This window comes from Diabrotica undecimpunctata, chromosome 1 (assembly GCF_040954645.1).
Source record: "Diabrotica undecimpunctata isolate CICGRU chromosome 1, icDiaUnde3, whole genome shotgun sequence".
Classification (NCBI taxonomy): domain Eukaryota; kingdom Metazoa; phylum Arthropoda; class Insecta; order Coleoptera; family Chrysomelidae; genus Diabrotica; species Diabrotica undecimpunctata.
In genome coordinates, this window is record NC_092803.1 from 192,887,316 (window position 1) to 192,913,615 (window position 26,300).

At 31.2% G+C, this 26,300-nt stretch overlaps 1 protein-coding gene across 1 annotated transcript; it reads left to right on the forward strand.

Annotated features, from left to right (window-relative positions):
- The first annotated feature begins 21,509 nt into the window (after positions 1 to 21,509).
- Positions 21,510 to 22,930, forward strand: LOC140436806 (uncharacterized). The gene is made up of 2 exons (XM_072525914.1): positions 21,510 to 21,679; positions 22,329 to 22,930. The coding sequence occupies exons 1-2, from the start codon at positions 21,658 to 21,660 to the stop codon at positions 22,928 to 22,930; spliced, it is 624 nt and encodes a 207-aa protein (XP_072382015.1). The 5' UTR covers positions 21,510 to 21,657.
- Positions 22,931 to 26,300: the final 3,370 nt, after the last annotated feature.

The window sequence follows — 26,300 nt, forward strand, 5'->3', positions numbered from 1 at the left end:
TTGGTGAGGTCGAAATGTTCCTGATGTAAGGAGGTGGCCCTTAACATGACAGGATATCTAGAGCGCAGTCTGTTCATTTCGATATCAAGCTTATCATGGTGGATGGGTAGTTGATGGTTAGACTGGATTTTTCGATATTCTCTGAGAAGGGAGTGACTTCTTCGTAGTTTCGGCGGTGGAATGTGACTCAGAATGGGAAGCCAATAGTTGGGTGTTGGTCTAATTGTACCTGAAATCATTCACATTGTCTGGTTTAATTGGATGTCAATAATCTTTGTGTGTTTGCTATTGAGCCATACTGGGGAAGCATATTCAGTGCGTATAGCATATTCAGTTCAAGCATATAGTAGTTAGAGTAAACAATTGAAAGAGTCTATTTATGTGATGACGGGTGTCTGATGTACAACATAATTATAAACTAATTAATATTTGAATGGGAATAAGCCACAATTAAAGGTTAAAGTAAGTTTATTGACGTTTCAATTTACATTTTCAATAAACAAATTTTGTTTTTTTTTAATTTACTAATGATTGTATTTTGAGAACGATTTCCGAAATAAAAATTGAAACACCAATAAAGTTACTTTAACCTTTAATTGTGGCTTATTCCCATTTAAATATTACTTTAAAATGCCACAAAGAAATAGCTTCAAAACAATATAATTATAAACTTTTTCAATTTTAATAAATTCTATAAAAATAATAAATAAATAATAAAATTACTTTATTTAATTTTATATTTAATTAACATATTATTTAAACTTTAAGATGCTTCGTGCTATCCTACGGTACCGCCTACTCTACCACTTTTTTGTAGAACGTCGCAACTCAGACATACTTATCTTGCATATGTTCAGCATACATGATATTTCAGTACTTGCGGACACGGTTTTCGGCCATCAGAAGGTTAAACAATATAAAATAGCACACTATAGACGTTTTATCAAAGTAAGCTTAATCTAATACACTTATAATCCAATCTCAAAATACGTATAAAACCATAAACTTGTTACAAATGTGTAAAAAATATTTAAAATATAGGTACATAGAGGAGGACAATAATTAAATTGTAAATGTGAGCGGTTAGATTGGCTGGATTTTGAGTAGTATCCATTCCCATCTCTTGAAACCTATTTGACCGGAAAAGAGGTATAGTAGCGCCATCATCAGCTGCCACAGTTATTTGGGAAACATGTAAAATTACTCAGTTTCGTTGTTGAGCATACCTTATCGATTAAATAATCTGAAACCACATACTATTTGGTCGGATTATTGTATATACCAACACATAATTAAGTAGAACATATATTTGTATATAATGGATTAAGCGAAATAGCGGAGGGCGGTAAATGTGTACGAAATAGATTATCTTTATCGTGATTGTGATTAATAGTATTTAAATTAATCGCGTACATGAAATTCGTCGACATTGCAAATTAACTTAAAAACAATGTGAAGTACATATGTATATATATATATATAAATATATATATATATATATATATATATATATATATATATATATATAAATATATATATATATATATATATATATATATATATATATATATATATATATATATATATATATATATATATTGAAAGGTTTACGATCGTCTTAATTTAAATACACAATGTAAGTTAGATTAAAATCTTACTGTAAATGAGAATCTCGGTCCAGGAGAAAAAAAAAATGAAAAAACCATTTCAATCATTTAATAGAAAACGTTTCGTGCAGTATTTCTGCACTTCTTCAGTTCTAATGTTTGTAAAGTCATATAAATATGTCAAACAATATTAAATACACATAGGTTTAGGTGTTGGTAATTACATTTTATAACTACAATAAAATTACAGTAAAAAACACATTCAGAGTTTTTTTAAATTTTATGCAAACTTCTTAAATATATTAAAAATAAACTTATTATTATGCTGATGATGGCGTATAATCTCGCTTTAATAAGTTTTGGAAAGTTTTCTAAGATTTTGTTTATCGCTACTAAGAATAGTGTTCAATTAATTAAGAATTCTTGAGGTGTTTCATTTGTTTGATCTTTAGTGCTGGATATTGTACCGTTTATCTTAACTTTAAATGGTCTCTTTAAATTCTTAGCGCTGTATTTTGTATGACTTCTAGTTAAGAAAGAAGAGTCTACTTTGCAGATGAGTATACAACTGATCCCTAATCAAGTTTTTATCGTACTAGTGATTTGTAAATATGAATTAGCCTTTTAAAATCTAAGACCAGATTATGATTGCACATTGTTCGGAATTATATTGTTAGTTTGCATAATATGGTATTTTCAAGATAGTTTCTTATCAAAGATCATTCCTAGAAATTTTGAGTGTTCCACATAAGTTAAGTTGTTTCCATATAACTAAAGATCTGGATTTGTTGAGTGCCGTTTTTTGAAAATAAATTACATTTGGTTTTGGTTGTAGAAAATTGCAATCCTACAGCTTTTGCCCAGTTTTCAAGGTGATTTATTGCACATTGTAAGTTTTTCTGTATAGAAAAATATTTTTTCCTTTTGAGTATATACCCAAATGAAAAATATTCTTTCTATACGGAAAAACTTACAATATGCAGTAAATCACTTTGAAAACTGGTCAAAAGCTGTGGAATTTCAATTTTCTACAATCAAAACCAAATATATTTTATTTTCAAAAAAACGGCACTCTACAAATCCAGGTCTTCAGTTAAATGGAAACAACTTAACTTATGTGGAACACTCAAAATTTCTAGGAATGATCTTTGATAAGAAACTATCTTAAAAATACCATATTATGCAAACTAACAATCTAATTCCGAACAATGTGCAATCATAATCTGGTCTTGGATTTTAAAAGTCTACTTCATATTTACAAATCACTAGTACGATAAAAACTCGATTAGGGATCAGTTGTATACTCATCTGTAAAGAAGACGCTTCTTGCTCAACTAAAAGTCATACAAAATACAGCACTAAGAATAGCTACAGGAGCATTTTGTACTACTCCCATTAAAAGTCTACAATGTTTAACCGGGGAACCACCTTTAAATTTTAAAAAAATGTACTTATCCTTAACGTACGCATCATCCATATATGCGATAAAATCGCATCCCACTTTCCATCACGCTATCGCTGAACGTTTCAAAGAAACTTATATAATTAAAAAAAGATGAACCCTCCCTTTTACGATAGAATCAGAAAATATCTTTCTCTACATAATATTCAATTTACAAAATTTTTTGATCAGACAATATAGTCACACCTCCCCCCTGGACCTTTTCTTCTGCAATATATGATCTAACTCTTTCTAAATACAATAAGCTTGAGACTCCCCATGCAATAATTATTCAATCATTTTACAACATACTTGCTTCTTTCCCAGATCATTGTCATATCTATACAGATCCATATGGGATCAGCAGTTAAATTATCTTCCAGTTGCAGTAATTACTCTGGAGAATTAATCTCAATTCTGCAAGCCCTCATTTATTTTCGTACCCACAAAATTCCAAATCCTGTCATAATTACTGACTCTCTCAGTGCGTTACTTACGATAGAACAGTTATATACAAGTAATTCCATAGGCATTTTAGTCAAAAACAATTACATTTGCTAAACAACGCGAGGCAGCAAGTACGTTTTATATGGGTTCTATCACACATTGGACTTTAAGAAAACGAACAAGCAGATATTTATACCAGAGAAGCAATACACAGTGCCTCTTTAGTGTTAGTGAAATTAGTGTCTGTTTCCAACTACAAATCGTTCCTTAGAGAGAAAGTGACAAATAAAAGGAAAAACGAATGAAAAAACGAATGGATTTTTTTACAATCGACTATACACATCGTAAAGCATTCAACTGAATCTTGGTGCGGGATAATTTTAAATCGACAGCTGTTTGTTAAGCTAACCCGTTAACGTATTGTTAACTAACGATAACTATTGTTAACGTATTGTAAGCTAACCAGTTCCGTCTGTAGTAAAGAATGATCTTGATGAAATCTTCGTGATTCGATTAAAATATTGGTGAATATAACAGCCCAAAGAAAGCCCTAAACTCAACTCTGTTTACATCAGCTAATTCTGACTTGTTATCATTTGCATACTTGCTCCTTAGAGTAGATAATTTCTGATTGGTCCACTCCAGTATTATAGTAACTATATTTTCAGATAATAATCTTTCAAATATGTAATTACGATTATTTTCAAGTAAACGAATTGCAGTGGGAATCTTGATTATGTTATGTACAGCAGTCCGTACATTTTTTTTTGGAGGAACGCTTGACCACTTGAATCTATTTTTACCATAAAAATATTTTTTATCGTTATTACCTTTATCCTCGGTTTCAGGTGTAGTACTTGCTTCTTCAGAAGGTAACAAAACTTCACTGCTGTCATTGTCAAAAGGTCACTGTCACATTAGTTATACCATTGTAATGCAATATTACTAAAATCTGCATCACTCACTTTTATTTTTTTGTGTGAACTGGCTATTTTTATAATGCACAATTTATTGAAATAGTTACGTGGATTGTGATGTGCCGTCAATTTGACGTATTGTGATTTTCTACACATGGTATTTTAAAATATATCGCTCGGAAAAGCAACAAATTTCTGCTATGTACTTTCGATGACTAAACTGAAAGGTACTGAGAGGGTCGACCGTACAAATTTAGAGTAAGTGGGGATCCCGAATTAACGCGCATTTGCGATACGTCATTTTGCTGGCACGTCACCAGTTTAGGGTTAATATAACGCATATATTAATAGACTGTCCTAAATACATCAGTGACAGACAAACACACTCAATACCTAATAATATAAAAGCAGTCTTAGGAGCACATTGTAAATTTACAAATATGTTTAACTACCTGAAAAATATTAATGTTTTAAACAAACTGTAACTATTATTGTTTTATAAACCCTAATTACAAATAGTAAAATATGACATTCATACCTAATTGTAACCTATTTGTACATCTAGCAATTAATCAAAAAAACTGTTTAGATTTAAGATCCTTTGTCTTACCTATAGTATCCCAAAGTGGTTGATGCTGTTAATAATAAAATTAAAAAAAATATTTAAACTTAAAGCCTAAGACACTGTAGATTCAACGATTTGTCGTAAGTATTTTATTCACAATTGTATTTTTTTTGAGGCATGGACTCTTTTGTATTATACAGCAAAATAATGACTGACGAATTTCCTCCAATCTAAAATAGTTCCAATTTGATCAAATACACTAACTTATACTACTTTGACTATATCCATTGTCATTACGAGTATATTTAACAGGTGACTGCAAAGGAATAAGTTTTGCAACGAATTTTCTGTAATAGTTTGGGTAACTTAAAGCTGAATATTCCTTGATTATTTGTTTAGCCGAGTGTGATTATTCGAAGTGAGTTGAATAGAAATTTTGTTGATCTTAGTTGCGTTGGAAGTTTGATTACAATGACGTGTTGCATTTCCCTTAATTAACTTATCTTGTTGTTGTTTCACTTTATTTGCTATTACTTTGTTATATCCTTGGTTGTTTGTTTACTAGTTAGAGATATAAAAATAAGATGTTAAACTACTTTCTAGTGGTATGTCTAATTTGAATATTACATTTATATGGGATTAAACCACAACTATTAATTATTGTAATAAAAATTACATATTTAGCTAACTAATGTTTAATGTTTTATGGATAAATTGATGTATTGACATGCTTGTACATGCTTAAAGAAATCTGAGGTTAGTATTTTTACCCTAGAAATATTAAATTTTGATTGTTATGTGTTTTTTGTGATCTATATTATTATTATATGTTATGTTGTATATTATGCATAAGTTTTGTAACGTAGATTTGAGTCGCTTTCTTCAAAACAACCTAAGTCACATTTTGGAGATTTTGAGTTTATCACACCAACATGTATTTCTGTGGTTTACACACATTTTAATGTAGAGTATGCCTAAGTCCCGTAGGAATATATGATTTTATGTCGATTTAAAATATTCATATATTTATGAAACCACCTTAGTCCAGGACTTAGGTTGTTTCTGCACTAAATTGTTAGTTGTTGTTGGCATATCAAAGTTGACCACAACCTATAAAATTTATAATGTTTCTATTGTTTGTTCCAATTGCTGCTTACAAAAAGCTGTCTGTATATTAGAAGAAAAACGTTCATATTTTAATATTATTATGAACAACGATCAACCAACCACCAGTGCTGAAAACGCTAAGAATGGAGGGCCTTACTCTACATACTTTACATTCAGCAAATTATTAAAATAAAACTGATGACAAGACACCAGAAGTGGCTCGAAAGACGCTTTAAGTTGTACGTCTGTAATCGTTTATTTAAATCAAAGCTTTTCTGCAATTAAACAACGTTGTCGGCTTTCAGAATCAGACAATAGTCGCTTCGTCTGAAAGGGTGCTTATGACAGTTTTATAGATTTTTTGTTCGAGTTTTATTGGAATCTTTCTAACATACGAAACACTACTTGTCTCTACAGTATAAATTGTCATGTCTTATTTTCCAATCTACCTACTACCTTGCAGATCATATCTTTTAAGCCCAACGGTCGGTTTACTAAGAGGCCATTAATATTATCAGTTCACATGATGACCCAAAATATTGCCTGTATTGAGCATAAATACTACTTTGCTGCGCAACGCATTATTAATGCAATATTCGACAATTATCTTATATTACTTTCAATAATTTGTTTTAATAATTCAAGGTTTGCAAATTGGCTTTGAATTTTTCCAAGCCGATGATCGCAATGTACCAGCTTGGACTCGTAATAAAACAATTAAGTAACCGTTTATTATTTAACCAATGATTTTTAATTTGTAGTTATACATAGGGAAAACTAAAACAAAAAGAGTTAAGGTTGATTCCTTTTGAAAAATGCATTTATTGCGTGAGTTTTTAAATATTGGTGAATGCGCCGTCTAGGTTGATAATTTTTTGTAGTTTTTGGCGAATTCTCTTAAGAATTATAATACTAATATTTTTTAATTTTTAGATCTTCACCAAGATGACAAAAATGTATTTTTCTGTATATTATTACGATAAACGACAATACGATCATAAACTACGACAAGAGATATTGGAAAAAAAATTAGAAATAAAAATAAAACAAGAAGCAGAAAGAACAACAAATAAAAAGTAATTTACGAAAAAAGTTATTTTTTATATTTTTCGATCCCAGCCCAATTACCAATTAGTTTTAATAGAAAAACTGAGATAATTTTGGCTTAATTAAACTAATTAAATGCATTTCTTCACAAAAATGGAAGCAAAAAACTAATATGGCTTTAACTTTGCAAATTTTATAAACTTATAATTTAACGACTGTGATAGTTTTCAAAAAGACTTGAAAGTTTCCACCGACTAAATACTACGTTTAATTAAACTTTCTTTTAGTTGTACATCTTGTAGTAGAAAGTGCATAGAAATGAGTGCTTTGATCTGAAACTTTCTTAATAAAATATCAATTACTAAAATATGTATATGCTCTATTGTTATTTAATTCGGTTAATATTTCTTAATGTTTTAATGAAATTGATCAAACAACAGTGTATATTTTTTATAACATTTACATAAGGTATATCGTATAAGGTATAATATTGGCATACTTTATTTAAGCACCTATTTGAATAATTACTACTCAACTAATAAGAAGAAGAGTCAGAGAAAGAAAATTGAATTAAAATACAAAACTGCAAAGTAGATTAGTCTTCTTCTTTTTCTACTTCTTGCAGATCTTTTGATTTGTTTAATTCTGAAGCTGCCTCTGTTTAATTTCCTGGAAGGTAGATTGCCAACTATCCCTCCATCTTTTAGGTAGTCTTCCAAGGTCTTAAACTGGACCGGTTGTTTTCTAGGGCATTTTTGGAAGTCTATTCTAATTCATTCGTCTTACATGATTATACCACAACCCCTTACGCTACCTTCCCCATCTTACAATATCTTGAATTTTACACTGCTCTCTGACGTTTGTATTTCTCACCCTGTCTCTTCTTTTTTGCCCACTATTGTTCTTAGGGTTTTTATTTCAGTAACCCTTAGCATCTGTTTCGTTTTGTTGGTATCTTCGCGCACTGTTCAATAATTGCTGCATCATCTGCATAACACACCATACCAATTCTTTTTTTGCCCATTCTGTATCCGAGATTAAGAGATGTTACTTTGTTTATAATTTTGTCCATGAGTGGGTTAAACAAGAAGGGGCCTAAGCTGTCGCCTTGTCTAATTAATCCCGTTATTGGAATATTTTCAGTGAATTGGTCTCCTGCTCTAACTTTAGTTACATTCTTGTAATTTAGGTTATGGACTATCATGAATGTGTTGCTTGTGTGAATCCATTTTAAAAAAAGAGGTAAAAGAAATAAATTAGACTTACAATCAATTTGATTTTACTACCCAAGACGACCGGTTTCGCTTTCTAAAATTTGCAAAGCATCATCAGTTTAGTGGTACAAAGTAAATTAAATGCTGAAATTACAAAAAGCTCATATTAGGGTGCCGTCTTATAAGGATACAAAACAAAAAAGTTATAGTAATTATGCCAATATTACATGTATGTGTTTATTATTATGCATAAAATTGCTTTAGCAGACAAAGTAACAACCCACAAATTGGTAAGAGAAAAAAAAATTCTGTTGAATTGTAATAAATTAGAAATAAACAAAATACTACTTACATTCCGGTACATGAGTTTTTGTATAGTGATTGGTGATACATAGTTCAAACTATCCCGTATTACTGATAATGGGTGATCTTCGGTCAATGTTGTAACTGTCTGACAATTTAGGAGGAAGTTTCTTGAGGGGAGGAATGTTAACAAATGATAAGGGAGTAAGGTATATGTTATTGTTTGTTGAAAGAAAAAGTAATGTTTATTATTATTTAAATTATTAAAAATATTTATATTTATTAAAGAGATATATTTTTGAAATATGTGTTAAATTATTGAAAATTTTTATACAGATAGAGGACAGTTATATGACAATGAAGGTTATGGATTATCTTTGTTATGTTGGTCGGTGTTTTATTTTCCATTAATATATATTTAGAATGTCTTCCAGGCAAACCCTGTCAAACTCCTTCGTCAGATCAATGAAGCAAATGTACACTGGCATGCCGAACTCTATATCTTTTTCTTTTATTTGTTTTATTATGAATACTGCATCTGTTATAGACCGCCTTTTTGTAAAATCTTGTTGCTCTTCAGCATTAGTGATTTTCCTTTCCAATTTGTCCTTAAGAATACTCGTGAAAAGTTTCATCGTTGTATTTAAGAGGGTTATTCCTGTGTAGTTTTGTGGGCAAGTTTTTTGTTCTTTTTTAAATATGGGGATTGTGGTGCTCTTATGCCATTCCTCTGGTGTTTCTGTGTCGTTTAAGATTTTGTTAAATAGTTGTGACAGTTTACTTGCAAGTTCAGGGCCTCCATATTTTAAAAGTTCATTGGGTATACCATCTGTTTCAGATGATTTTCTGTTTTTTAGCTTCTTGATCTTTGCTTCTACCTCTTCGTCACTGATTGTAGCACTTATATCTGCTTCGTATTCGTTTATATTCAGCGTTTATTCATCATTATATAGCTCCTTAAAATCCCGTAGCCAGGTCTCTATAGGTACTTCCTTGGTCTGCACGAACTCGTTAACTAATTTTTTCCTGTTCCGAAGCATTTTCCATACTTTCTTTTGAACACCATGTAGGTCGTAGTCCAAGTCGCTGGTGAATTAAGCCCAATGTTCTCTTTTGATTGATTTTATTCTTGCGTTTACTTTGTTTCTTACTTGGACATATTCTGCGAGAGCTTCTTTCGATTGTGGGCTTTTATATCTCAGGTAGCATTTGCGTTTTGATTCAGAGAGTTCTTTTACCTCTTGACAAAAACCATGGTTTGTTGTGGTTTATCGCCCTCTTGTTAATTTTCCGCTTTTCAATTGCTTCTTCTAGTAGATTAGAAACTTCCTCAAAATATAGTATTTTATATATATAAAGTTAAGATACAAATAATTCTGGTATTGATTACTAAAAATATCGCCATCAAAAACTATAGTAACTCAGTAACTAAGTCACGTATGACAATTTTTGTCTTAAATCTGTTTTACTCTTGCAAGATCATTATTAAAAGTATTACTCAATACTACAAAATTATCCATTTTAAAGATTAATGATTGTTGGTAACGATGTAGATATATTTTTATAATTACCTCAATTACATAAAAAATGAGTAACTATAGTCTTCGTAGGATAAGTCGAATATATTTATGTACAATTCCTGTAAACCTAATAGTCAACGACCAATTGTTTATCTATAACTTTAAAAATATTGATCAAAAAAATATTAAATAAATATAAGGTTGAATGCTCGAATAAATGAACTTTGATCAGATAAAAGGCATATAACGAGCACAGTTTAATTTAATCTTGCCCAAGTACTTTCGATCCCTAGATCATCTTCAGCGGCATTTCGTCAATTGCGGCCTATCCAACAAGAACAAAATGTCATAAACATATAAATGTACATCACAATGTAGTGATGTAGAGTGATGTACATTTATATGTTTATGACATTTTGTTCTTGTCGGATAGGCCGCAATTGACGAAATGCCCCTGAAGATGATCTAGGGATCGAAAGTACTTGGGCAAGATTAAATTAAACTGTGCTCGATATATGCCTTTTATCTGATCAAAAAAAATATTAGTTTAAATCCAAACCCAAGCTTTTAGTTCTTCAACTAAACATTTAACAAAACTGAATCTGTTGAATAAATCCTTTCACCAATATTAACTTCATCACTCAATTCCAAGCAACCAACACAGAAATAGATAACAATCAACCACAGCGATATAAAACTTACTCCAACTACTTAAAATCGGGAATAGTTTTAGTTATTATAGCAATAAAAGTTGGTACAGAGTTTACGGCAATATACTTAAGAGAGACCAGAAGCTGCTGTCAAAAACAGGAGTTTAGGTAAACTTCACCGTTTCCCTTTGTTGAAGTTAACTCTCGTAGTTTCCTGAAACTAAAACATTGTTTACTTATATTGCTTAATATTTACGATTAATTCAAAAGTAAGTTATATATTGATTTTTAATGGCAAAATGCGTTTCTGGATGAAATAAAGAGATATAAATTGTTATTGCCGACAAAATAAATATTGTTTTTCAAAATATTTTCATTGCTTTAATTTATATGTTTTTGAATGCGTCCAAGCCCTTTGTTAACATATTTTCTATTCTAAATGAAAAGACCGATATGTTTTTTGTACACACTTACGACAAATAAAAAAGTTAAAATGAGAAGTATTTTTAAAGTGTGTAAAAATATATTTCCCAGCTGAGCGCTTTGGGGTACCTTTCTTTGGACCATTCTTAGAGCTATGTCGCAATAGAACACTAAAATAAATAACTCATTTAAAGTTTATAATGTTCTACTTACGTCAAATTTTAAAAAGTATCACTACTTGAGAGATATCCCATTGCGTAGAAAGATCCAAAATTTTCCTTATAAAAACTTAAAAAATATACATAAGAGACGAAACATTGGACTTTACAAAAAAACCTGTTAAAAATTTTGTTTATGGTATGGGTGGAAGAACACCACGCCAATCCCACTCTCGGAAAAGAAATATGAAAAAAAGCTGTTGCAGAAGGGAAAATATATACGAACTGGAAAGAAATACAGAAATGACCGAGATTAACTGAATCAAAATGCAACTGAAGTGTTTTCAGAATGTTAACGAAGAAACAAGAAAAGTTCCTTAGGCGACGAAAAAAACAAAATAGGCGACAAAGATTTGCAAATTACTTATTTGGGAGAGTTGATTCAAACTACTACTATTCAAAGAACTCGAAAAAAGACTAATAAAAGGCAAGACCGCACTTGTTCCCACAAATACTTTATAAAGCTAGTTAAGCTATCCAAACGAGTTTGTAGATATGCTTTTTATTCAATCCACGGCATATCAAGAAAACGTGTTGATCTCATTGCTGAACTTTTCGTGACAGAGATATTGCAGCGCCACCTAGTAACAAAGGAAAATATACAAAAAGACTCAACCGAAAATCTAATAAAACACTCAAAAATGTGAACATGCTCATCCAGAGCTTTCCAAGGCTTGAGTCGCATTATAGTAGAAACAAATACCGTCGATTCCATTTATCTCCAGATCTGAATTTAAAGAAGATGCATTAACTGTATTTAGAACTTTAGAAATTCTAAATAAAAACCCAAAGTTCTCTATGACTTCCACTATCGATACTTCAAAGAAAACTTCAACTACAGGTTTATCTCATCTCGATCAGATACGTGCAAAAAATGTGATGTCTTAGATAACAAACTCAAAGATATGACCCTCGACAAAAATGAACGAAAAGTTTTAGCAGCGGACAAGAAGTTGCATGAAATTAAGGCCGATTTAATTTTCAAGAAGCTGAAGGAGAAAACCACATTCTGCAAGAATAGCCACAAATTAGAGGTTGTGACCTTTGACTTCCAACAAAACCTTCCACTTCCAAAAATTTTTGATGGTGAAGCTTTCTACAAACGCCAGTTGTTAACATACAAGTTCTGCCTCCATTCTGGTAAGACAAATCAAGCACACTTTTATATGTATAGTGAAACTACGTCTCGAAAGTCACCAAACGAGGTAGTGCAATTTTTATATCACCACATAAAAAAATACTCCTTAAAAATGTTAAAGTTTCATACCTTTTCTCAGCTAAAGCTGCTGCGCAAAAAAAACTCAGTAATTATTCAGTTTCTGTATTTTCTGGTAAGAACTAGGTCTATTGAAAAGATAGAGCACCGCTTTTCTGAGCCAGGACATAGCTTTCTTCCCTGTGATTTCTGATTTGGAGTTATTAGGAACTTTTTAAGGACGAAGTACTACGTTTTTAGCCCCCAACAATATGCTGATTTTGTTAAACAATCATCCAAATAGTTTATTTCTATTCTGATAAAAAAAAATATGATCCTGAACTTTAGTAGTCACTATAAAGGAGATTTTAAAACAGTTATCTCAGTTGCAGAAAAGCAAAGATTTCAGATTTCCAAATGAAAAATTTTTCAGTACAGCAATAAACATTTAGATGGTTTTAAAGTCAGTATCTCTACTGGCCTTCCGAATTTTCACTTATTCCAAATCTTGAGAAACCTTGACAGCGACTTCTCAATTTACTCTGCAATCATATACCTATCAAAAAAGCCAAATATGCAGATGTAATGTAGTTGGCAACACATGAAGGATGTGTTTGCCCGTGTGCTTAATGTTTTATTTTTTCTTCTCAATGCTATTTTTTTGACACCAACTTTTTCCATTTTATAGATTTTTTTTGTATTTGTGTAGTAGGCAAACCATAGCCGTTTGATTGTTGTAACCGAATAAAAGAGTTTTTGTTGGGAATTTGTTTTTTTTTCTCAAAAATGATGGTAAAGAAGCATTATTTCACGTGTTTGGTGCAAAAAAGATGCAGGTCGAACTTTTTTTCTTATTTTTTCAAAAATTATCTACTTGAAAATAGTCTCAAGTATTGACTAAATCTGTTTGTGATTGATTGATATTATGTCTTTCGGATTAAAATAAAAACTTTTATTAAAAAACAGTTTTTTCAATTTCCCAACAATTACCAAATATGGAGCTGCATCCTTCTTACAGCAAATTTCTTAAATGAGAAATTTATCGAAGAAATTAGGTTACATAAATTTGATTTGCATAGCATCATAATTAACAATATGTTGAAAATTGAGTGAAGGTCAAAGTTGGTTTAATTAACGAAATTTATCTTTAACTTGTTGACTGCCGATGACTCAAGAGTTGAGTCATAACGGTTTCTACTTACAGGCCGATGACTCAACTCTTGGGTCAAGTGCACCATATGACATATTTGATTCAGTATAGATTAAGCCTTCAAGAATTGTTGTGTTTTTTATTGTTAGATATTTTTAAAAGATATTTACAGTTCTGGTTTCAAATAGAAAATAGATAACTTATACAATCTTCTATGTTTTAGACAGTCTATGAGTAAGAATCGTTTTCTTACAATCTTAAGATGTTTGCATTTTTCGCCAACACCAAGATATGGTGGCTACAAGATTTTTTTAACGAACGAATTGACCAAATTTATTATCCAAATAAACAGCTTTCCTTAGACGAGTTAATGGTTCTTTGGCGAGGGCGCTTAACATTTAGACAATATATCAAGAACAAGCGGACATAAATTTAGAATAAAACTGTATGTGTTAACTGAACCAGATCGATTTACATTAACATTAGGAATAGATAGTGGAGCAGAATTAATGAACGATTATTACCACAGCCTTTATCTCAGTAAAGAACTTCTGATAAAATAAAACTTACGTAACAGGAACGTTAAAATTAAACAGAAATTGACTAAAGCCGGAGTTACAACTAAATATGCTGACGGAGTCGCAATAGGAAAGTGACGCGACAAGAGAGAAATAAATTTTATTTCTATTGAATTTAGCGGTGAAATGATTAGTCTACAGAACAACAGAAGACAGATGATCGAAAAGCTAAATGCTATTGTGAAGTATAACAAATACATGTCAGGGATTGATCGCAAAGATCAGATGTTGTCCTATTATGTCAGTGTCCGGAAAACGATTAGATGGTACAAAAAACTTGGCATTTATATTATGAACGATATAACTAAACAGTTTCCATTTACTATCAAACGTTGAGAAAAAACCTGCCGATGTAACAAAAATAATCTTCAGAGTTCTACTACTTAAATTCCGGAGAATACCATTCTGATCAAAAGGGAAGACAAATGAGGAGAAGATGTAAAGTATGCTATAAAAATAATATACGTAAAAACTCTCCATTTTTGTGCTTCGATAAACCTTGTCTTTGTCTTGAAGACTGCTTCAAACTATTTATTATTATAAATTAAAACATTTTTCATGTTTTTTTTAATTTGTTGCTGTTTAAAATTTAATAAGTTTATATGATTGATGTATCTTATATACTAAAAGGCTAAGCTCTTTTCTTGTGCGCAATACTCCTCCTAAACGGTGATAGATAGGAGAATAGTTTTTCAAATAATTAAACAGATTGTTGAGTAGATTCCCCCTAAGGTTTAAAATTTAAAAAATTCGAACCGGTTTAAAAATGGCGGCCATAAAATGAATTTTTCCTATAGTAAAGTATAGAAATAAAATTAAAAAACTATTTTACGGATCGAAACTATTTTACGGATAAAGTATAGGAATTCAATATTATACACAATGCAACAACGCGTCAATTCTCGAATGCTGGAATGCACCAACAAGTGTTTCCACTTAAAGAATAACGATAATGACCACTCAAAATTCGGGATCCTCCTGTCTCCGATTTTAATTTATGGGATCTGTTTTACACTATCTGGTGAGTTGGTATTTTTTTATTTTTATGTTTAGTTCAAAATTTGGCTGTTATAAAAGAAAGCCAAAGGTTAGGTGCACTCTGTGTATATACTTACTCTCTTTTTATACACCAAACATTACTAAAGGTGATTAAACAATTGGTGATTAAACAATTCTTTAAAATATTCACCCAATTCACTCTAAGGCGGAAAGGTTCGCCCAATAAATTGCTGGGAAAATTCAAAGAGAACGGACGATAAATCGCTGCGACAGTTCAATGATGGTGGAAGCACCATACTCTTCAGTTACAATTATGAGCTTAAGAGAGGAAAAAGTTGTAGTTGCTTATTGGTTTAGGCGTAAAATGAGAAGAAAAAGAAAATACTTATCATAGTTCGACTGTTGTTTTTAGAGAGCTGTCTCAACACGAATCAAAGTTCAAAGAATTTAATCGAATGAAACCTAAAAATTTTTATTTTCTGAAAAGCTTAGTGTAAAGAAATCTTAAAAAAAAAGATACACATTTCAGCTATTTCTTTAGATAAAAAACTCCTGATTTCTATAATGTAAGTAGATATGAATTACAGTGGTAAATCAACCGTCAGTTACCTTGTTCATTCGACCTGTGATGCAATATGGTCCCACTTACAACCACAGTATAGGGCTCAACCAATGGAGGAAACTTGAAAGCAAATATCAAAACATTAATATGAGTTATGGAATTTACCTAACTGCATTGATTCTCTTGACAAAAAACAATTTCGCATTCAGTGTCCTCCTAATACAAGGTCGTCATAATATATAAAGGGTTATAATGGGTTCTTTTCAATTAATCTTATGGCTTTATCTGACGCAGATCAAATAATCACTGCAATAGATATCAATGACTGTGCACGGAATAGTAATGGTGCTGTGTTTCGCAAATTAAAAATAATTGGCAAATTATTGCATAATAACAAATTGAACATACCAAAAGCAACTCCATTGTCATGAAAGGCAAATGACAATACTTTTCTATTCTACTTTGTGGAAAATAAAGCATTTTCTCTCCATAATAATATAATGAAACCCTTCCCAAAAAGAGTATTATATGATGCCAAAAGAATAGTTAATTTTCGACTTTTAAGAGATAGAAAAAGTGTGGAATGTAGTTTTGGAATACTAACGTCAAAATTTTGTCTATCTGACCAACCAATTTACACTAACACAAGTAATGCTGTTACTATTACAGATAACAGTACGTTTAGTGAAAACAGCAATTTGAATGCAGCAAACCGCTTACGAAATAAACTAGGTGAATACTTTTTAAAACCAGTTGCTGCAATACCTACACAGTGGAAATGTGTCGGTTTACAAGACCAGTTATTTAGTAGGTACGATGAATTTTTTAAATCTGTATATAAATATTTACACTATGAGTTAACAATTTAAATAGGGGTTGTTTTACCGAATAAATATTAAATAAATAAATAAACAATGTATTTATCTGTAACTTTTATTTCTGATTCAATTTCTTTCCATGCTTTGCTTGTCATATCTGTCTTACTGTAAGCAGAAAGGGAATAGTTCCAGATGCACTGCAGAGCTTTCACTAAATTAATGAAAATTATCACAGAACTCTTTTGTTTTCTTGCCGACATGTTAACAGCTGAAAATTTCGTGTGAAATAAATCGCGAGGGCGACCGACACGTAGCACTTCAAAAGATATATCACTTGTGCATGTTGTGCAATCGCGCGGAAGTAAACTTTTTTATCGTCTCTATTAATTTACATTTTAAGTATCTGTTTGTGCGTATTGCGTATCGCATATCGTTTACGATATATCGCTTATCTTTTATCGCTCGAGTATGAACGCCACCTTAGAGTTATCTTAGAGATAATTTCTTGTTGTTTGGTAAATCTTTTACAAAATAACTTAATAACTTTTTACAAAATAATACTAAATGTTCAGAATTAGGATAACCAAAAGTTGCTTTTAATATTTTACAGAGACGTAAAACCGTGTTAGTTAATATCTATCTTAAAATCTCTCAGCCGGAAAGCTTCTGAATATGTTAACTAATGAAAATTATAAAATTGGTCAACATAAAATTATAGTTAAATATTATCCTTAACATAAAAAAAAATTTTAATGGATTTTTGTGTAACAAGTAAATAAAAAAATATATAAATCCTTAAAAGCGCTCTAGCTACCACGCTTGTGGTTATATCACACAGAACCGTTTCATGATTTTGCATGAATGAGATGGAAATGCAACGGGGTTTTTTTAAAAGAACACGAATCCTGTCTCTCTTTTGTCGTATTCGCGAGCGACTAAATATCTACTTGTCTCTTCTTTTACATATAAAATTGTATTTCAATCTTTGAATCGTATTTTTCACACAACATTAGGCTGAAGAGCTCTATGGTGCTTTAGGTTTTATTTGAACTGCGAGTTAAATCCACGTGCATATTTTTTGAATCATAAAAAGTACTTTACACGGTTTTTCTGAACAAAAATAAAATTAAATATACCGTAATTCGAAACGATAATAATATTCCAAAAGATTTTTTGTTTGCATTTGCTTTGTTTGCTCAGCCAGCCATATTTTCATTTAATATGAAAAAAAGTTGGAAACAAAATTTAATTAACGGTTTAAAAATAAATATTTATAAAAAATTTATATTCATATAAATATCGTTGTAAAATAAACAGCTATTTCTGAAAGGTGTCAGTTTATATTTTAATTATTTTATTAATATATATATATATATATATATATATATATATATATATATATATATATATATATATATATATATATATATATATATATATATATATATATATATATATATTAAATTTTCATTGTTTCAAATAATTTCTTAAACTGTAAGTCTTTATAGAAATTTTTTTTTAATCATAAATTTATTATAATCGGTTTTGTACAAAAAAAATCTAAATAATATATAAACAAAGTTTTACTGTGTTGTTCATAAAGCAATCATTAGTTTATTGAGGCTCAGAGAATCTCTGAATAATATCTAGCTTTCGTAAAATTTGTTTGCTTCTTCAGAATAGGCTACTATTATTTTAAAATTATTTTTACAGTATGTTCTATTAAATTAATATAAGACAATTTGTAAAAAATAGGCAATATTAACTCACAAGGTTAATTGTGAGGTTATTTCATAAAATTTTTAAGTTGTCACAAAGTATTAAAGTTAAAATTCTTAGATATTGAACTCTTCATTTCGTACTCCACAAACCACTCACCACCTATCGCTATTCAAACCAATCCAATAAACCTTGCCATTCACAAAAGAAAAGGTAAGTTTGGCAATTTCATCAATGAAAACCTCATTTGCAGGTCCTGTTGACATCCCGTCTTAAACATCTGTAGACAGCAACCCTGTGGAAGCTGCTTGTGGTCTGCAATGAAATATGGTTCAGCCACAGCTTTTCAAGTCTTTGAGGGCAGTCGCTTACCATACTGATCAGAAAAAATGACTGATCTTCTAACGCTCCCATTGCTTACAGACCAATGTTAGTAACATGAACAATGTGTAAATTACTAGAACAGATGATAAATAAATGTTTACTTTGGTTTCTTAAATAATACAATCTGATTGATGCAGCACATGTGAAATTTAGACCCAATCAAAGTAACATGGATAACCAGGTACTTTTTCAAACACAAATAACCCAAGCTATAACAAACAAGAATGATGTCCTTGTAGTTGCTTTAGATGAAGAAAGTGCCTCCGATGTGGCAAATGGACCTGTTATCATTAAAAAGCTTAAGAAACTCAGTTTTGCGGGTAATATTCTCACCTTTATAGACAGTTTCTTACAAGAGAGGTCATTTAAAGTGATTGCAAATGAGAAAACATCTTCTATATATACATCTTACAAAATGGAGTACCGAAAAATTCAGTTTTGAGCCCTACACGTTTTTTATTAGCAATAATGATATAGACATTTTTGTGCTTCCTCCATTAAAATACTTAATATACGCAAATAATCTTGTTTGTAACTTTCACCGTAAAGTTACAATAAGCAAAAATACTCTTTATTCCAAAATACTCTTAACAATGTTTATAACTAGTCCGCTAAAATTGAAGTCAAATTTTTATTTAAAAAATCATCAATGATCTAGAAGATCACACTTACCCTCCTCTACTTTAACTAAATGGATCTTTTCTTTAAGTGGTTGATAAACACAAATTATTGGACGAAATATTCGATAAATGACTTAGATGCAGAGATAAGATAGAAAACACAAAAACAAACTGCACAAATAGAATCAATATCTTTAAAACTTTAGCTCACCATAAATGGAAGGTAAAAGAGGAAGTCCTCTTAAAAATTAACATACCCTTGATACGCTCGTTTGATTACAGAAGCATTCTCTACATATCTTTTTCTTCTTATGGTGCCTATCCGTTACGGATGTTGGACACTAACATGGCTATTCTGACTTTGTTGACTGCTGCCCTGAAAAGTCCGGTAGTGGTTAAGTTAAACCATTTTCGTAAGTTATGCAGCCAGGATATTCTTCTTCGTCCTGGACCTCTTTTCCCATGCACTTTACCTTGAAGTATAGTCCGAAGTAGGTTGTATCGTTGTTCATTGCGCATTATATGGCCCAGGTATTCTAGTTTGCGATGTTTTATGGTTATGACTAGTTCGCGCTCTTTACCCATTCTATGTAGTACTTCTTCGTTGGTAACTCTGTCTATCCAAGAAATCCTCAACATGCGTCTATAGCACTACATCTCAAATGCTTCGAGTATCTTCAGTGATGCTTAAGTTAAGGTCCATGACTGCCCGCCATGACTGTCCGTCGATTAGTCCCACGCGACTCATTTAAGTTTGCACCCAGATAACAAAAGTTGGTGATTTGAGTTATAGGTTGTTGGTTAACTAGTAATTGACCAGGTGGTATCCTATTTTTGCTTATAAGCATGTATCTACTTATCTGCTTCCAACTTTCACCCCAATAGCCTGAATACAATTCACAATACTTTTTGACGCATTAGTGTTGGCGCGTTTTAATCAAGTTCTTTTGAAAATCTTTATGTCATCTTCAGAACCCACACTTTTTATAAAAAGGCAACGTTTACTACCGATTTATTTTTTCAGAATTTCTGCTATTCCAGAAACCCAGTAACTAATATAATTATTACAACCCACTCTGTTTTAGATAGTAGTCACCCTCAACCATATTTGTTCTCACAAATTTTAAAAATTTTGCTAAAATATACAAACCTAATACTCACAACTCCTGTTATAAAGTCCAGAATTCTCCGTGGTTCAAATAGCTACCTACTGTCCTTACCAGCTTAAACTTATATAAAAAGAAGCAACGTCCAGAACTCCCTCGGTACAGATATTTGAAAGACTTATAAAGACATTGAATATTTTAGCCATGTTATGCGCCAGCCAGAGAGATATAATATACTCCATTTAGGTAGAAGAGGGCCAGGTCGAAGAAGAACGTCATGGCTTAGAAACCTAAGAGATTGGTTTAACAGATCCTCTGCATCTCTTTTTCGAGCTGCCGCACAGTGTACGATTTGACTAATCTAAGTGGACAAAAGGTATTTAAATTTTATTGTTAAAACTACGTTTAATCACTTCCATTTCACTTTTAAATACATACTTTAACTGATGATAAACTCCATTCGCTTAACTCGGGCATATTTTGACAGATTCATTGTCGGAAACCTACAACACAACAATTCCTACTTCTCAGTATTAATAGCTAAAGTATCCTACCATTGCATACTACTTTGTTTAAAAAAAGAAGAATTATTCTAAATAGTGGAAGTGTATACTAAACACATCAAATTTTAGGAAGTATATATTTTAAAAAATATATTTTAGTTGTTATAATTTAACATAAATATTTATTATATGGTGCAGATAAATAAATATTTATTGTCAGTAATTCGCAAAGTTCTATTTTATTTACTATTTAGTTTGTTTACTATTAATATTGGCTATGAGTACGTGTGCTTGGTTGTATAGTAATTTCCAGCCACTTTTAGTCTGTCAAAAAGTAACTAACTTCGTAAAAAAAATAATTACTAAATTCACTGGACAGTTAGGACTGGGAATAGCGAACCGAGTTTACAAAACAAAGACCCCAGCAGATTGCAGATCTTTTAGAAACAATGGCCGAAACTACCTGCACCTTTTTCAGGTAGACGATCGGCCGCTCAGTATGACCGTTAACGCTAACTTGTGTACACGTGTCTTGGTTTTCAGTGCAATTTTAAGTGCTTTTTTATGATGGATTCGACATCTACAGGTAATTATGCATTTACTTAATGAACCAGATATAAACAAATATGCATTTGAAAATATATAATACCCAATACAAAATAGGTCATCAATTTTTTTTATTCATTTGTCATACGTAACATTCATTTAGATATATATTATGTTGTCAAGTGTAGTAAAGCTGTAGGTATGATCTTAAAGTACTCTCTATTTAGTACACTTTCATAATATAATTACTGTTTTTTGCGATTTTTAACATATTTAGTAAATAAAATATAAACAGATATGTATTTTTAAATACTATACTTGTCTTAATACTCAATACAAAAGAGGTCATCAAAATTATTTATTCATTTGCCATACGTATCTTTCATTTAGATATGCTATGTTGTCAAGTGTAGTAAAGCTGTATGTACTTATTGTCTTAAACTACTTTCTATTTCGTACACGTTCACGGGCGCCCATATTAAAAATTTAAGAGGGGGCTACACGTAAAGATGTTTCACATTATATTTTGTAAACTTTGGATAACCATATAGTTTAAAGCATCCGAAAAGCTAGAAGGGGTCCATGGTCTCCCCTGCTCATAGGTATGGGCGCCTATGTACACTTTCATAATACATTGTATAATTAATATTTCTTGCGTTTTTTAACATATTTTATGTTTGTGTTTACAGGTGCCCAAATGAAGCGGAAATTATTATTTGAATTTTGGCGTTCTATACCGGCTAATGGTCGATTAAATGCAGTAATCAACTTTGTGAAGATGAGTTTTGATGATCTGGATATTGATCAAGAACAAGAGAAGCAGTTAAAGGTGTTCTTAAAAAATGAATGCGAAAAAATTCGAGTCAAATGGGTTCAGAAGCAAAGACGACTGGACTTGTTTTTAAGTGAATACGAACAATGGTTAAATAATGATTTAACTTTCGATATGCTGATATTAGCAAATCAATCTCCAAAACCAAGTACTAGTGGTGGTAGACCTCAAAAAACTTTTATGGATAGCTCCAAAAAGACAAAAAAGAGGAAAATTCAACATTTACTTAGCGACTACAGTAAAGACCAATTATCGTTTGCTGCACAATTAAGTGTCCGAGCGAGTGGCAAACGTAATGCTGCTATGTTGATGGAAGAAGTATCGTCAGCCTCACCAAAACGTGCTTCCACATATAAGAAAGCAAGAAAAAATTTAGATGTCCAAATGAAACAAAGACCCTATACACCTGAAGAAGCTTTGGCCTTTTTTATAGCAAACAATTTTACTGTCCAATCTTAAAAGAATGTACAACAAGAGGCAAAAGAAAGAGGTTTTAATGCGTATCCATGTTATGATTACGTAGCAAAGGTAAAAGAGCAGTGTTATCCTCGAGTTGAAAATATTACAGTGACTGATATATCGGCGGAAGTAAGACTGGATGCTCTACTTAATCATACCGCACAGAGAATATGTAAGAACATTCTAGGAGAAAGGTTAGACACCAACATGCAAAATTATTCTTTAATATATAAGTGGGGGTGTGATGGTTCATCAGGACATAGTTTATATAAGCAACCGTTTGAGGATCCAGAGAGCACAGATGAATATATGTTTATAATCTCATTAGTTCCAATAAAACTCGTAAACAATCTACAAGAGACCATATGGCAAAATCCTCGGCCATCATCACCAAGATTCTGTAGAGTACTCAAATTTATTAATAAGAAAGAAAGCGAAGCACTGATAAAAGATGAATGTAGAGCGATTGAAAGTCAAATTCAAGAGTTAGTTCCAACTCTTATAGAAGTCCGAGGCGTTACCATCTCGGTCACGCATCAAATGATTCTGACAATGATTGATGGTAAAGTGTGTAATGTGTTAAGTGATAATAGATCAACTCAAAGGTGTTTTATCTGTAAGGCAACATCTAAAGAAATGAATACAGCATTAATAACGAAAGAGCCAGACGATAATATGTACCAGTTTGGAATATCTAGCTTACATGCTTACATTCGTATGATGGAATGCCTTTTAAATATTAGTTATCGTCAAGATTTTTGTGAGTGGCAAGTAAGAGGAGACAATAAAAAAGAAATGTTTAAAACAAGGAAAGACGAAATCAAGAAAAAATTTAAAGAAGTGGGTCTCATTATCGACAAAGTAAAACCAGGATTTGGTACCAGTAACGATGGGAATACCGCAAGAGCATTTTTTTATAATTATACGACCACAGCACGCATCATCAACCTTAATGAAGGGCTCATTCACAATTTTGGGACGATTCTTGCAGCTGTTGCGTCTGGTTATGAGATTGACCCTGTTAAATTTCAGAACTACTGTATAAAGACTAGGAAACTATATTTAAGTTTGTACCCATGGTATAACATGCCTGTGACTGTTCACAAAATATTGGTACATGGAGCAGACATAATCAAAAATTCACTAATACCGGTAGGGCAAATATCTGAAGAAGCATCCGAGGCTAAAAATAAAGAAATAAGAAGAGTCAGACTGGGACATACAATAAAAATATCAAGACAGCGAAGCAATTATGACTTAATTAAATATTTATTAATATCATCTGATCCATATATATCGTTGTTGCGAAAACTTCCACTAAAACAATTTTCTAGACATGATAGAGATATAAAATTTCTATTAAAACAATAAAAACTATTTCAAATTTGGTCATGCCTTTTATTTACCACAATTAACTATGATTTTATCATAAAATGTAATTTAGAATCACTTAAGAGAGTTTCAGAGTTTTGTCCACCTAGATTAGTCAAATCGTACACTGTGTGCCGTCAACAAAATTACTATAGCCAATTTGATAGCCAACGCTCGATAATCGAGCTCGGCATATGAAGAAGATAAAGACATTATGACAAAATTCCCTACACCGATATATCCAAAGAAGAACAGATCGTTAGTTTTACCGTCAACATCTCAAATACAACAATATCATTTGTAGCATCATATCGATGCTACTGATAATATTGTTGACCTTAAGACCTTTATTTTGAATATGGAGAATTTGAAATTGGTTATTAAAAGAATGATTATAATCTAAAAGGTGAATTACGTACGTAGAATCTATATTTCTATTGTTGAAAGCCCTTTTTGTGTTCTGCTATACATTTGTTAAAGGTTTTACAAGTTAAACCTATGTAAGTTTTTGGTCAGTCACCTGTAAATTTGTATACACCACTGTTTAAGTGCTTTTTCTTTTGGCTTCTGTTATTCTTAATATATTTGCTTAAGTTATTATTTGTTCCAAAAGCTGTTGTTATTTCTTTCTTTTTTATGTGTTTGGTAATTTTTTTGATATCTTGCCTGTATAATATAATCGAGGAAAATGTACTGGATTTTTTCTCTGTTGGTGAAAAGACTAATTTCAGGGTTTTCTTATGCAGTTTTTGGTTTAAAATTTTGGGTATTGCTTATTCGTTGCACCCATTGTTTACTGCTATTTGCTTAATGATATTAAATTCTATCGCAAAAATATTTTTTGACATGGGAATTTTTGTTTATGTATGTAACCTGCTATAGTTTTCATGTAGATCAGTAGATTCACAGAAATTTCTGTCAAAAAATAACTTCGAGATAGAATTGAATAGCAATAATCAAATAGTAATAACAATAGGTAAAACAAAATAACAATACAGAAATTTTTAAACCAACAGCTGTATAAGAAAGCCCTGCAATTAGTCTCCCAAATACAGTATACACAATGCTAAACTGTATGAAATACTCAAGGCATTAGACCATTACTAATTATAAATCATTAGCAATATGCACCGATATATATATATATATATATATATATATATATATATATATATATATATATATATATATATATATATATATATATATATAAATAACCATTATCCACAGCTCTTATATCCATTTATTTTATGTCCATTCATTTCTGTTTGTTGTTTTTTCCATCCATTCGTAATTAGTTTTATTTTTTGCTCTTGGTTGCTACTCAATAATTTGCTTCGTCCAACGGTTCTCTTCGATTCTTTCTACGTTTCCTGTCCTGATCTGTTTGGACATGGCAATCTTTTGTATTACATCTGTAACTATTGTTCTTTTTCTTCTTTCTCTTTAGAAGCAACTCTGCTTGTTCATTGGTGGATTAATACCTATATGAAAGGTTGTCACTTCATCGTCTGCACATTCGTATGATACTTCTTCTACCGATTTGTGATTTATCTTCTGCTTTTTTGACGAGACAGGAGCAAATAACAACATATAGGCAAAATAACAACAAAAATAGCCAAACACATAAAAAAAATGAATAACACCACCTTTTAGAATAAACAACAACTTAGGCAGATATATTAAAAACAACAAGAGCTTCAATAAAAAGCACTTACACAGTGGTGTATACCAATTTAAATATGGCGACTGCCCAAAAACTTACATTGGTTAAACTGGTAGCTCCTTTAACAAATGTATTCTTCTTCTTTAAGTTCCATCTTCTATCCAAGGTTGGAAATCATCATGGCTATGCGGACTCTGTTGACTGCCGCTATAAAAAGTTCTGCACTACTGCATTGAAACCATTCCCTTAAGTTTTTAAGCCAGGATATTCTTCGTCTTCGCACATTTCTTTTTCCAAGTTGTAATAATGCGTATTTTTGCCCTCTCATCACAT

What these genes read in the sequence shown, in the direction of transcription:
- LOC140436806 (XM_072525914.1), top strand. Translation starts at nt 21,658, where the DNA reads ATGATGGATTCGACATCTACAG. An exon ending in GATGGATTCGACATCTACAG is followed by an intron (nt 21,680 to 22,328) that starts GTAATTATGCAT and finishes TTGTGTTTACAG; the next exon opens with GTGCCCAAATGAAGCGGAAA.